Source organism: Ambystoma mexicanum, chromosome 6q, assembly GCF_040938575.1.
Source record: "Ambystoma mexicanum isolate Mex_15411 chromosome 6q, UKY_AmexF1_1, whole genome shotgun sequence".
NCBI lineage: Eukaryota > Metazoa > Chordata > Amphibia > Caudata > Ambystomatidae > Ambystoma > Ambystoma mexicanum.
The window spans coordinates 776,195,679-776,209,909 of record NC_090937.1 but is presented as its reverse complement, the minus strand read 5'-3'; the positions used below and the strand labels follow the sequence as shown (position 1 = coordinate 776,209,909).

Genomic DNA, 14,231 nt, shown 5'->3' with positions numbered 1-14,231 from the left:
GCTTTTTCGGTCCAATTACATTGCAAGCTCTTCATTGTATCATTGCCCGTATACTAAGTATTAGCATGCTGCAAGCAGGGTCAGAAATGTCAAGGCTGCCAAGTGGACACTTTGAGCCAATTCTGCTTTTCCAGACACCAGCACTTTCCTGGGACTAGTGGTTCTGTTTTTTTAGTTGGGGCTATTAGGTGCTGGTTGCGATACCTATAAGTCGAAACTATTGCATTGGAGTACAGATAGGGAGGATTGACACAGAGTCTGTAGGTGGCGATTGGTTGGTTATGGGCCTGCACATTGCCTGCACATTGCCATGTTAATCCCTATGGCCATTCCCACCCTTTCCTACCTCTGTTCGCCCAATACACCTCCTCATGGGAACTCTTTGAGCTCGCTTTAATCAAGCCTTACCATCAAACGTTGCACTCGAAGTGCCGGCCAATGTTTTTTCAAAGCTGTCTGCTGAGCGTTAATAGCTTAATTGGAGTTCTAAACACGCTACTAGTGTAATACAAATGTCTTACCAGACCTACATTCACCCACTCGATTTATAAGCACGCTGCGTGTCCTTCACTGATGTCTTGCTAAAAACAAGCATTGGCAAAGCCAATGAAGTCCTGTTTAAAACAAGCATTGGGAAAGCCAACATGTTCGGGTTGTACAGAAGTTTTAAACTTTTGACAGTCACTGCTATTAAATTCTCAGGTACTAGCAACATTTTGCACCTGCTACCAACAATGGATAGTTAATACCACGACGGGGGTGTCTCGCAAGTGCCTTTCCAATGCCTCCACAAAAGCCCAAACTCTTGGCATTGTCAATGCTTGTTTATGGGGGAAATGTAAAACAGAATAGAAACACTCATGCTAAGAATGTGGGACACTGCAGGGCAAGCAGGGCTCTGAAAAGAAGAACATTTGCATTGTGCTTTCCCCGATGCCGGGCTTGAGCCACTTTAGACCAGGTGAAGGCTGCCACAATCTGAGCACATCCCATTGGAAGTCAAGAATGAGCTTGTAAATGAGCTCAGCACCCAGACTCCCTAAGTGCAGATTTAGAGTGAGGAGGAAAAGTGCATGTGCACTAGGTATTTGTGCCTGTTCTGATTGTGACTCAGAGGCGAGACTCTCAAAAACAAAGATTGTAACAGGACGGGTCGAATAGAGGAGATCCATGTGAGCATCTTAGATTTGCACCTGCTAATTTATACCCCATTCATAAAGCCTAAAAGTGGAAGAAATCTGGACATGCGTGGAGCACTGTGGCAGTGACGTGTCCAGGGGATGGCCTGGGGTGGCATGTGCTACCCCTGAAATCTGATTGCCCATTCCCGCGTGCGCGCACGTGCACTTGTACTTCAGGCCACCCCTGCATAAGTCAGTGCCCTTCTTGGGCCACCCCAGTCAAAAGTGTCTAGACACGGCACTGTATCTTTGAGATGCACCTGAGCATCGAAAAGAAGATTGGGGTTGTTTGCCCGTAGCAGAAAAGTTTGCGGCCGAAAAGACTGTAGCTAACTTGACCGTTATGGTCAAACAACTCATACATTTGGAATGCACCCCCCCACCCCTCTCTTACCTATTTTCCGCCAACTCCCCTGACTCCCTGCGACACTGGTTCTCTGCACTTACATGCTTGGGAACCAGCGCCGCAGGGTCCTTTCCCCCACAACCCCCATTCTCATTATAGCAAACAAGGGGAGCAGGGTACACCACCGCAACCCCCATTGCTTGTTTGCTATAATGGGTTTGAATGGCATATTGGATCACATTTTTGGTTGCACGGAGATTTCGTAAAGCCTAAATTCGGACAAATATGCCATTCAGTCTTTTTATTTCGGTCTTTTTGTGTATTTCCTCTCAAAGATACACCAGGCATCTGAATATATTCCCAGTTTTAGGATTTGTGAATCGGGCACATGGCAGCAGGTGCAGACCCGAGATGTTCATTGGCCTCTGCTTATTTCCTCCAGTGCAAACCTTTGAGAATTCGGCCCAGTGCGTTTGTTTTTCCTACTTACCTGTACAGTTGCCTTGTAAAGCAGGAGAGACACTTCATGGACTGGGAAGTTGGTGCGTACAGGTTGAATGGACAACGGGAAAATGTTACATTTAGTAACCAATGGGTCCTCCTCTCAACTTCATTTGAACGCCGTTCCAGGCTCTGGAGGGGGCACAATGTTTACTAATTTAACATGTGACTAAAAACCATTTTGGGCCCAATTCGTGGAATTTTTAGCATGGTGCAAGGTTACAATGCACTGCTGCAAAGTCACTTTGCACTGCCAACACACACCTTGATTTATGGAGCTGTGCAAAGTGTATTTTTGCAGTGCAAAGTCACTTTGTACTGCAAACTAGACTTTGCACTACAAAAATACGCTTTGCACAGCTTCATGAATCAGGGTGTGTATTGGCAGTGTAACGTGACTTTGCTGCAGTGCATCAATAGGAGCCTTAATCTCTTTTTTTTAAAGAGTAACTGATAGAGTTTTTCAAGTATGACTGACCCTGATGACATTGGTCTCATTCCCCAAGTGTATGCACCTGTCAGCAACCAGGGGACAGATAGCAGAACGGTGCACAGTTTCTGTAATCTGGGCCAAGGTTTTTTCGATGGCGCCAGTATATTTAATTACATTTAGTGGCACGATTTGGCTGTGTACTTATGTGTGTGCATTTTTATGAATGTACTTATAGGTGGGAGTGTGTTTGTCTGTGAATTACACAAGCCACTTAAAATGTTGGTGTGTATTTTGATGTATGCTTTTTTGGTGTGCCTGTGCCTGGCATGATGCTGCATCTGTGCGTGTCTGTTTGGGGGGCTGTGTTTTTGTCTAGTTGTGTTGGCTATGTAATGTGACAATGCTTTATCACAAGTGACCGAACACAGAACAGGAAGCATGGTGAACGTACTAAAATGCAGCGAATTATATGTTTCCAATAACCACCAACCTGGCACTGGCTTGCCCAGTTAGCGACAGGCTCAACAAATGCCGCTTTAGGAATACTTACATCACTAAAATATAGACTTCATGGCGCTACCGAAAGAAAGTAGGCTCAAAGGACCATCAACCTTCCAACCCTTCCTAGACCCTACATAACTCAGCTACCTGGTCTTGAACTGGCCCTATTTTTTTTTAAGAGAAACCTAAAAACCTAAGATAATTTTTGCCTTCAGAAAGCGTGATTTCAGCAAAACACGTGTAGTTTACTTACTCTGCGTAATAAAACCAGACCTGGAAGTGTAATATAAATCATTGATCTGCCGTACCACTAGTTCGTTTGCTTTTTACAGAGCGTACATTCAGGGACGTCATTTCACCAAAAAGCCTGGGGTGGCGGAAGTGACATCACACGACCATTGACCCCCGATGACATCACAGGAAGTGATGTCATTAGACCCCACCCCGAAGTGATATCACGGGAAGCGATGGAACACGACCTTTCACCCATTGACAAAACAGGAAGTGGCATCACATAGCATTGTACACTATGAAATATATGGTTACGATATCACTATAATGTGATGTACATGTCATGCAAGAATGAATCGCCATATGTAGCGTTAAGATCAGTGTGTATTAGGGCTGTACCGAATAGCATATTTAGTATTCGGCCGGATACCGAATAGTTTGTCAACTATTCGGCCGGAGCCGAATCGTGAGCCGAATAGTTTGTTTTTTTTTAGGCCCCCCCTATGCAATACAATCTCGGGCCACCGGCTTTGGCCCGGTGGCCCGACAAACAACATTATTGCGGTGAGGCCGCGGGGGTTCCCTGAGGCCCCGCGGCCTCACCGTGGTGAGGGGGATGGGGGCCGGAGGCCGCCGGGGTCGGCAAAGTGCCCCGGCGGCCTCATGAGTCTGGGGGGCCGCTCCTGTAGGAGCGGCCCCCCAATGCAAAATAAACATCGGGCCACCGGCTTTGCACCGGTGGCCCGACAAACAAAACATTATTGCGGTGAGGCCGCGGGGGTTCCCTGAGGCCCCGCGGCCTCACCGTGGTGAGGGGGATGGGGGGCACCGAGGCCGCCGGGGTCGGCAAAGTGCCCCGGCGGCCTCATGAGTCTGGGGGGGCCGCTCCTGTAGGAGCGGCCCCCCAATGCAAAATAAACGTCGGGCCACCGGCTTTGCACCGGTGGCCCGACAAACAAAACATTATTGCGGTGAGGCCGCGGGGGTTCCCTGAGGCCCCGCGGCCTCACCGTGGTGAGGGGGATGGGGGGCACCGAGGCCGCCGGGGTCGGCAAAGTGCCCCGGCGGCCTCATGAGTCTGGGGGGGCCGCTCCTGTAGGAGCGGCCCCTCAATGCAAAATAAACGTCGGGCCACCGGCTTTGCACCGGTGGCCCGACAAACAAAACATTATTGCGGTGAGGCCGCGGGGGTTCCCTGAGGCCCCGCGGCCTCACCGTGATGAGGGGGTATGGGGGGGGGGGCGTCACTTACCTGGTGATTGGGTCCGGGTGCTGGCATAGGAAGTGAGGGACGGGAAGAACTGTTCCCTTCCCTCGCTTCCTATTTCAACACGTTAGGCTGTGGTCAGACTGCAGAAGCCAATAGGCAAACAGCTTGTTTGGCTTCTGCAGCCTGAACACTGTCAAACATTCTATGATTGGCTGTCATCTCCCAAACAGGGAGAGGGCAGCTAATCATAGAAAGTGGACTTCGGCTTCGAGTCCCTAAACAGAAACTATTCTGCCGAAGCCGGATAGCTGTATTTCAGCCGAACTTCGGCAGAATAGGGACTCGAAGCCGAAGTTCGGTACAGCCCTAGTGTGTATAGGCCCATATTATCAAATTACTGTGAATGCAAGCAGACGTCCATGACCAAATGATAATGATGTGTTAGTATATAGCACTTACGCCTAAGTGCTTTATATAGAAAAAATATACACCCGATATCATCCAACCTGTGTTGGTACCCATTTATCGACCTCAGAAGGATGAAAGGCTGAGTTGAGGTGTTGAAGAACAGACTAAATCAGTGGCTCACCCCCTGAAGTGTGCCTGAAATAGACCTTTAATGAGTCTAGCAATTATTGTATAGAATTCCAGAAAGACACATTATTTGGTATTCCTATTCTTTCTTATTTAGGGTCAGTGCTGAAAGTGTTAGACTTGTGGCACTCCTGTTCTTATTTTTCGTCTTTTTTTAAAGGGCCTGAACAAGAAAGCCAGCCACTCCAGAAGTAAAGATCCCAGGAGCTTCATTACAAAAAAAAGAGAAAAAAATATGTTTTTTTACAGAGGTCGCAAGGGAGACCTCAGAGGTCGCAGTTGCAACCTCCAGCGACCCCTAAATGACGTCCCTGCGTACATTTAGATCAAAGGCTCACGAAACGCGTTTGGACGCTTTTTCTTTTTACCAAGCCAAATATGGAATCAGCTCAGGCAGGACATTCAAGCAATGCCAGTTTCCCCAAGTCTCAGCCCGGAAGTCACATACACACAGTGTCTGTGGCTCTGCGGGTCATTAAGGTGCTCAGGTTGCAAACACATTTCTTTTATCAGTGGCAGAGCCTTTCATATGCATAATGAAACATTTCCAACTCAAAGTGCTCGCAAAGCATCAGTTACCTTGCAAATCTGTGCTCGTTAAAGGGAGCAACCCAAAGCACCCATTAAAAGATGTGTTTATATCCATGATGTCTACTAGCCTGACAAGCAAAAAAATCAAGTTGATTGATGTCACTAATCAAATGTTCTCGACATCATAATAACAACGAGCGGGAAGTTTGTTGCAAAGAATCTCCATTTCTATCTGAGTTTATTCCATAATTTATTTTATGACTTGTCTTAAATCATTGAAAGCACAGTGGGGTTAACTAGATTTTTCAGGTTGCCATGATCTTGCTTTCTGGGACATATGGTTTAGCATTCAGGATGTGAAAATTAAAAGCCACAATTAAATTTGTTTGGCTTAACATGTTGCTATAAGGATTTACATGTTTCATGTGGCTTTATTGTGCAATTTTAGTTTTTTGCAAGTAAATGCTATAAGACATTATTACTATAGGACTTAAAATCCAAATTATTTGTACCAAGTAATGCTTGGAATGTATGTGGTCAAATATGCAGAGTGGATTAAAATCCCTGCTTCACTGTTCAGCCAAGGTTTGTGGTCCTGGTCCCCCCTCCCTGCAGGCCCCCCTCCTCTACCCTCCTCCGCCCACATCTTTCCGGCCATAATATGATATATGTAATTTGTAATGCACCAGTACCCAAGTGTTTCCCAGTCCTTCATTTTTGCATGCAACCAGAGTACCACTAGTTCCCTTTTCCCACTTCCACCACTGAATAAAATGGTATCAGGTAATAATGTCCCCATACATAATGTCCCCATACATAATGTCGCAGGGAAAAGCCACTTGTGACATTATATATGGTAACATTATGCACGGGGACGGGTTGCAGTGATGTCCCTTGCTCCGCTTATAAAAAAAAATTGGGGGTTGCAGGGATGTCCCCCGCATGTTCAATGTAATAATGTCTCCGCAAAAAACAGTGACTTTTTTGTCAGGAGACATATTTGCGGGGACATTATTACATGGAACCAAAAAAACTTTAAACAAAGCAACTCCATTAGCTGCCAGTTACTTCTTTAAGGGAGCGCGTGTCTAGCCTTTGTTCTCATATCCCGTCTTTTAACTAGAAGGGGTACCGGCCGTCTACCGCTTTGAATTTACTTCAGTACTTTTTTTTCTACTACATAGAACTCTAAAGCAGTCTTTCAAATGTGGCTGTGTGAGCAGTCGTGCCACATACACCTATCGTGACAAAGGTATATCTGGCACGACTCTTTGCGCAGACACATTTTAAAGACTAATTTGATTTCTGTGTAGTAGGTAAAAATATGCTCACTGAAAGTATTCAGTGTAATTAATCTCTGTATTTGCATGTGTAAATATAGGCCCTGATTTACAACGCGTTTTTCCTAGGGGAGTACGCCGTTATAAAACGCTTGTGTAAATCAGGCCCATAATCTGCAGCGTCCTTGCTTTCAACATTGTGCACTGCACAAACATGCTCACGGTCTGATTTACAAACGCGTTTTTCAACGGGAAAACCGTTTAGAAAAACTCTTTGCAAAAGACTTCTGGAGAACAAAACCCTCTAGCTGCACTTCTGCTGGAACAAAGCACGTCTTTTTCTGGTAAAAGTTGAAAAACCAATAAACAGTCAAGCAGACGTCCTTATTCTATAAAGAATTAACTTAAGTGGAGGGGAGGGGTAAATTGGTCTTAAAAGCGTGCGCTTCTTTTTGGTTTTTTATTTTATTATTTATTTATTTTTTTCCACCAACCAAACGTGCATTTCACACATTGATCTCTGTGCGCGCAGTAAATTGTAATTATTCGAGACGTCAATGCGCGCAGATGAATACATTGCATTCAGCCCATTTAGTAACAAGTAAATAATCTTACCGGGTCGCCGACTTGCTGGAGGGAAAAAAAGAAAACACAAGGCGTTAATGTCAAGCAAGAACCACAATATTGTAGCGCAGCACACTAAGCAAGATAGCGCATTTTATACAGGCGGCAACCACGTAACGCCTGCCAAAATACTTTGGACTTAAACGGCAAGTGGCAGTGGGGCGAGAAGGCTCGTTTGCTTAAGAGACAGGAAACGTGTAGGAATGAAAGCGATTGTACCAGATAAGATGACGGGAACAATGTAACAAGAAAGAGTGGAGGACTTCATTAGAAGAGAAAACACACAAATTAAGCAGAATGAACTGGGCAGCACCACCTGAGGTATTTAGAGGAGAGAGAGAGCGAGAGCTGCTATGTATCTCAGTTTTTACGCGTTATTAACACCTGCTCCCCCCCTGCGCCCCGCTTTGATTTCCACAGCAGCTTCCAAACAATGTTAAACCCAGAAGAAGGGACTAGCCTTGTCTGGGGAAATGGGAGCACTCTTACCATAACGACTCCGCCGTCATCCTATTGGGGAAAGAAAGGGACAGTGTCAGAAAAGGGCAGCATTTTTCTTCCACAACATGCGTCATCGAGCAGTTGAGCCCCGAGGGTGCAGCGAGGGCTCACCTCCTCTGGAGGACTCAGATTAGACGTAGCTATGTTCTCCAAATACTCGAGTGGGTCATCATTTTATTACCCTCCCAAAACATGTCCGCATAGGCAGTACCTCAGGGGACATTCCAACGAATTCCAAAGAATACTGGGGTTCAGTTCAGCGCTATCTCCCATACACTCCCCCCACAGAGCTTTCACGTGCTCACACACACAATCGCCTGAAATAAGGCCAGAGCTGGGAAGGCCGCATTACCTCGTCGTCGTAGTCGGTAAGCACGCTGTGAGTTCGCTGTGAGGCCACGCAGAGCAGCAGCAGCACGAGCAGCTTCATGGCGGCGGAGGATTTGGATCTCGGCTTGACCGTGCTCTCCTCAACTCAGTGCTCTGGGACCCGCTTATCTGCTTTTTTATTTGTTGAGAGAACCGCCGGGAGTGTTGGCTCACTACTGATAGGCTAAACATTACCCAAGACCTCAACCCACGGTTAATAGGTAACATCTCCCCACGGATTATTTGCAGTTCGTTTGTGTTGTACGTATAAGGCTAATCATTGCAAGGCTATGACGTAACTTCCGAAATATAGGGGTTGCAAGGTCCGTGACGTCATCGGATTCAAAACAAGCCTTCCTACCTCTCTGTTCTCCTTCTTACCCACCGAGGGAAAGTAATACATTTTGTTTTCAGCAAAGGTCACGTGGCTGGGCGCTTATTGCATGCCAAAAACTGTCTCCTGCCCAGGAAGTAGCTTCCTTTGAGTTTGAGAGGCCCAGGAGGCAGTGCATGTTGCCCATTTTGAAAAAGCTAAACTGGCTTCCAGTAAAGGCCAGAGTCTCTTTTAAGACCTTTACACTAGTCCACAAGGCGTCCATGAAACCGCACCTGACTACTCGAAAAGTAAGATAAAGCTGCACCGACCAGAGGCCGCTGGTCCACAAAACAATGCCTGGTCTCTACAGTTTTCCCCATTTCAAGTGAGTCAGAGCAGTTGGGAACTCTTTTCAGAGACTGCTGGTCAAACTCTGGAACTCTCCACCGAATGATGCCCTTCTTATGATCACCTAGTGAAGTTTAGAAAGAGCTTAATCCCCAGTGGTTATCTGCCATTTGGGCAGTTAGTGGGCATACAAATACTTCAAATCAAGTTCGAATCAAATCACGATGAAAATAAGCTATGTGTAACTACTGAGGGATGCACTGTGGAGGGAATAGCTCAGCGGCAACGTGCTCGCCGTGGAAACAAGACGACACGAAGCAACACAGGTTCAATCCCGGGTCCACGCTTAGAAACCTTCAGGTAGTAAGCCGTTATAAATACGCAACTAAGAGACATATCCCTGTAACAGTGCCTCGATGCCCCTGGGCTGTGTGAGCGCTTTATGCACAGCTAGAGACAGGCGTATGCGGGCAAGGCAATGATACACATGTTTCTCCTTATTTACTCTTACCAGCCTTGCTCCTCCTCTTACCTGTTGCTCTGGAACCGTGCTGCCCTGATGCCTGTGTACCGCCCAGGGATTGTGCCCAGGGCTGGATGGAGGGTAGGTGCGGGAAGACAGGGAAGTGGGTTGCTAGGTGAAGGCACAGGACAAGGGTTGCCAACTCCCCCAAATGCAATAAAACACATTAACCACTCGGAGACCAATGTATGTTTGCAGTCCTCTTTTGCTTTATAGGTTTACATCATAAACATCCCATACCTACATACATACATGTGTTCAACAACATGTTCGTCTCATTAAACAGTTGCAAGTCATCAATTTCTATGGCTAAGGCTGGAACAGATGCATTTTTTTCTCCAGAATACAAATGCAGGCCTTTTTTCTGTTTATCCTTTCTCTGATTGAGCTATTCCTCGCACCTTAAACCTTAGGTAATATAGGAGAGCAAAACCTCAGCTTTTCTTGCCTTCAATTCTGTGTCTCCATTGCACAGCTCTGTTTGAAATGCAGATGTGGATTCAAGGTGGAAGCTGGTGTGGTTGGATAAATCTCCTTTTGTTACTCTCTCTATAAATGGCCTTGTCCCAGAGTGACCACAAACTGCTCTTGCGCCCATCATCTCACAGGCAATCCATAAAAGACAATGTTGAGTTTCACCCTCCCTTCCCCGCCGATTTGTTTTCCTGGATTTCAAGAAACTGCAATCTTAGGTGAAGAGAAAATATGTTTGTGAAATCCCTTAATATCTGATCTCAAATGACTAACCATTTCTTGAAAAAACAACGTTGGGAAGGAAATGAACCTTTCCCACCCCCTAGGTGCTTTAGAGTAAGGCAGATCCCATAACAATACCTGCGATGTACCAGTGGGGAGGTCGCCGTGATAAGAAGCTATGCACAGACACAATATTAAATATAAATGCAAGGATTTAGTGCATATATATAAGAAGACACCATTTTTGTTGTAATGGTAGATACATTCGGCCCTGTATGGCTGCGCGGTAAACACAGGCCCGATGAAGAAACCTGAACAGGCCCAAGCCCTGATGGTAGAAAGACCCGCACTGCCAATTCCCATAGAAACTCCTCTTTGTTCCTTAACTGTTGCGAACTCTTGTTATCCCAAAAAGGAATGCACCCCGCAAGGCTGCAAGACAGCACAAGGTGCCTCACTGTGTACATCCATCACAGCCAGGCCTTAAGCAGACCTCCAACTCCCACCCAGCCCACCAGGAGTTATGACACCCACAACTGACCCAGTCCAAGACCCCTGAATTCCGCGATAGTAGGTGACCTCAGACAACTAACCATAAACCCAGTGGTCATAAAAGATCTGAAAGAACACAACCATTCCACCTTATTTCACAATGACACACTTTGTAATACGAGGTACAGAGAGGAATACATTATAGTCCAAATAGAGGGCAGAAACCTTAGGTGCGGAGAATGAGATATGAACTGAGTGGAGAATGGGTGGGTCAGCATGATCTTGAGCCTCCCCCTGTGCCAGTCCCTGAGTTTCCCAGCTGCACACCATAATGATAGAGTAGCATTGTCTTCTAATAGTAACTAATGAGGAACGTGACCTCCATTCCCTGGAGAGATGTGCCCAACTGATCCCACGTGATGGAAGATGGATGGACGGGGCTGGGGCCAATTGCAGCCTGGCATTCCATATAGAGCATGTCGCCCATGTATAGGGTCTCACCAACCAGCCACGTGGGTTCTTACTGTATGTATGATGTAATAATGACGATGTGTTACCTCATAACTTTCTGCTTGTAGTATTTTTCGGTAGAACGTTCTTTGCTGGCATACTCTTTTTTTGTGCTATTAAACTTGTTATCCTTGCAAGAAATCTCTTGCCCTTTTTTCCCTAGTAGGTTGAGTTTTTTCTGCCGTGAACGTTCCGGGGGGCGTACCTTCAACAACCAGGGTTTGGCAAGCTATTTTTCCCCAAAAAACATAATAGCTTCCTTTATTGGCCTACAGCTCCCATCAACACTAGCTTGTGTAGTGAATGTTAACGGCTCATGTGTTACACTCACCTGGTATCCACAGGGACGCCACCCAGCTGGGTTACTCGCTGGTATACTTCTCAGCTTTGCCCAGATGTGGTCTGCGGGGAAGGTTCAGACTGAAAATACAGGAGGACTGTGTTCAAGACTAACCGACCGGGGTAAGTATCCTCCCTCCACCCCCGTATGATTTTAGCCCCTTCGGGGCCCTCTGCTCGCCTTGTGGTAGAGTTAGGCGTGCTCTCCGTCCTGCCTTCTTTGCAGGGGTGCGTTGTCTTTCATGGGCGAGTGCGGTCCAGTTAGTTCACTGACGCCGGCCCGTTTGATATTGTTCAGGTAGGTCTTATTGCTGTTCTTTAGTTTTGTTGGTATCCTGCATGCCTTTCTTTGTTTAAAATGTCTCCTTTTTCTCCCTTTGGTATGCAGAGCTTCAGCACAGCAAACTGGCTTGGTTGAGCCCCTCTGGTAAATAATGGCGCATTAAGAGCGCTATGATGCGGAAGGTAAGCGCTATGCGCAGCGCTGCGAAGTCTTGCCTTTGCTAACCTGTGTTTTCCTTCCTTGTAGGTTGCGTGTTCTTCAGCACGAGTGGAATGTCTGGAGTGGTGCCAGCCGAGAGGCGACAAGCCAGGTAAGCCTTTTGAGCAGTTCGTAATTTTAAATGTCTCTACTGCTTTCTTTAATGTTGCCTCTATCTTCCTCTTTCATGTCTTTCTGTCCGGGAGGCGTGCAGATTCGAGGAAGCTGTTCTCAGTAGCTGCGAGTGTTTAAAGATGAAGACTGCAGGTAAGATGCTGCTGCTAATGATGTTCCTTTTGTCTCCTTTTAGGTTCTGCTTCTCCGAGGTTCGAGGGAATAGCTGGACACAGTGAGCGCACATTGCAAGCTGCAAAGTAACACGAAGCGTGTTGTCTTGCTCGGGTGTGGTTTAAATAGCCCCAACAAAATAGTCCAGGAAAAGTAGTCCCTAGGCTACCACACCTAAAACACTACACCCCATAGCTTGGTTCTTAGGGACCAAGATATGTGGATGCCTCCATGTTGGCTGACAATACAAGAAAGTAGTTCCCAAGCACATTGTTTTTCATGGTGTATGAGCCTGGCGCCATAGGTGCCAGGACTGGCCCCATGAGGGCTTTTGAAGAGGATGCCAGGCTCTAGAGGCCCGAGTCCTGACTCCACCTGGCCAATGGGTTTGCCAGAGGGGGTTTTGGGCTAGGGTCGTGACATCAAGGGAGTCGTAGACTAAACATCTCGAGGGCTGATGTTGTTCACTGGGAATGGTAATTTGTCTTTTTGTCAGTTTGAGGATTAATCTTTATAGACAATGGTACACAAGATTTATCTGACCTTGGATCAACATACACACCCAGGTAGTCCCACCTGCAGGCAAAGGTAGAATGGAATTAAAACACTTGCATGCTGGACTATTTGACCGCAATTCAAATTAATTAAATTAAACCTAAATAAAAAGACTTTTGGAAGTTATCTTATCTGAAATATTAGAGGGTAGCATGTGAATCTTAGGTCAAAACAGGGGTGTACAATCTGCTAAACCAGATGGATCGAGTGGATTTCTGCGTTTTGAAGCCGCCATACGGTGGCAGGTCCCAAAACACCAAAGTAAATAAAAACAAAGGAGCGGCTCTCAGTTTATGAAAGGGTCAAAAATACTGAAATGGAAATCCAATCTGGTTTAGCAGAGATGATATGGCATTTATAACGCACCTATTCACAGATTCTACAACCCTGCTTTGACCTAAGATTCACATGCTACCATCTAATATTTCAGATAAGATAACTATGTGTACAGAGCATGATCATGTAGCTTAACACTCAGATTCGCCTCAGATTCGCCTCACACACTACTATAGCAATCCCCATAAAAGCCCTAGCAAGCCTTGGCAACTTCCAGGAAGCTCGGTCCAGGGCTTTGCCCCCAGAAGAGCCATGGCCCAAAACCCACTCTCATTTACAGGGGAGTAAGGGGAGTAAGTAGAAGGGTTATGCTTTCCTGATTTTATAGCACATGGAACATGCCCAGGATCACAATTGCACCCTTACCCAGTGGATGGCCTAAAAGCCAGACCACTGCTATGTCAAAGACAATGCTCATAGTCCTTAAACATGTTGCACGAAAGGACATGCATAAGTGGTCGGAGACTGCTCTGGCGATGGCACGGTATAAAAACTTTGTATCATAAACCGAGCAAACAAAAATGGAAATTTTACTCATTTATCAGGGAGCCGAGAAAACATGGAAATTTCACATTTATGAAAAACAACTCCTTGAGGTTTTTATTTATTTATTCAAAGGGTCTCCAGGTGTGCAAACTGAACAGATCACCATTTTGAAGCACCTACACTTCTGATTCACAGCCTTTCACACTTGGCCAGCTGATAGGGCCCTCAGCACTGATCCCCAGAGGGCACTGGTGGTCGATTTCTGGCTTGCAGCCTGAACGATCCCCTCCCTGCCCATCAGTCCTGAGGTGGTCGTCATGTGGCATAAAGTAATGTACAAACAACAACTAATGTCATAGCCTTATTTTTAACTGTCAAAGCACAGTAACATAATGTAACATAACAGAAGAGTTCCAGACTGTTACTGCATACATAAAGACAGGCATTTGGCCCGTCTCGACGTACTCTGTTTGTCACACATCCACCTGTGGCGTGTCACACAAATTAATGAACTCCACCTTCATGTAAAGCTCAGGTTTTGTTTTCTCACTATAGATGG

At 46.2% G+C, this 14,231-nt stretch overlaps 1 protein-coding gene across 1 annotated transcript in view; it reads right to left on the bottom strand.

Moving 5' to 3' along the window:
- Window positions 1-8,440, bottom strand: part of FGB (fibrinogen beta chain) — a 39,598-nt gene extending 31,158 nt beyond the window's left edge. Inside the window, exons 1-3 of the mRNA XM_069631308.1 lie at window positions 8,286-8,440; window positions 7,922-7,942; window positions 7,424-7,438 (exon numbers count right to left, since the gene is read on the bottom strand). Coding sequence (XP_069487409.1) covers window positions 7,424-7,438; window positions 7,922-7,942; window positions 8,286-8,363 — 114 coding nt within the window. The 5' untranslated portion in view covers window positions 8,364-8,440. The remainder of the gene's footprint in view (window positions 1-7,423; window positions 7,439-7,921; window positions 7,943-8,285) is intronic.
- Between the last annotated feature and the right edge of the window lie 5,791 nt (window positions 8,441-14,231).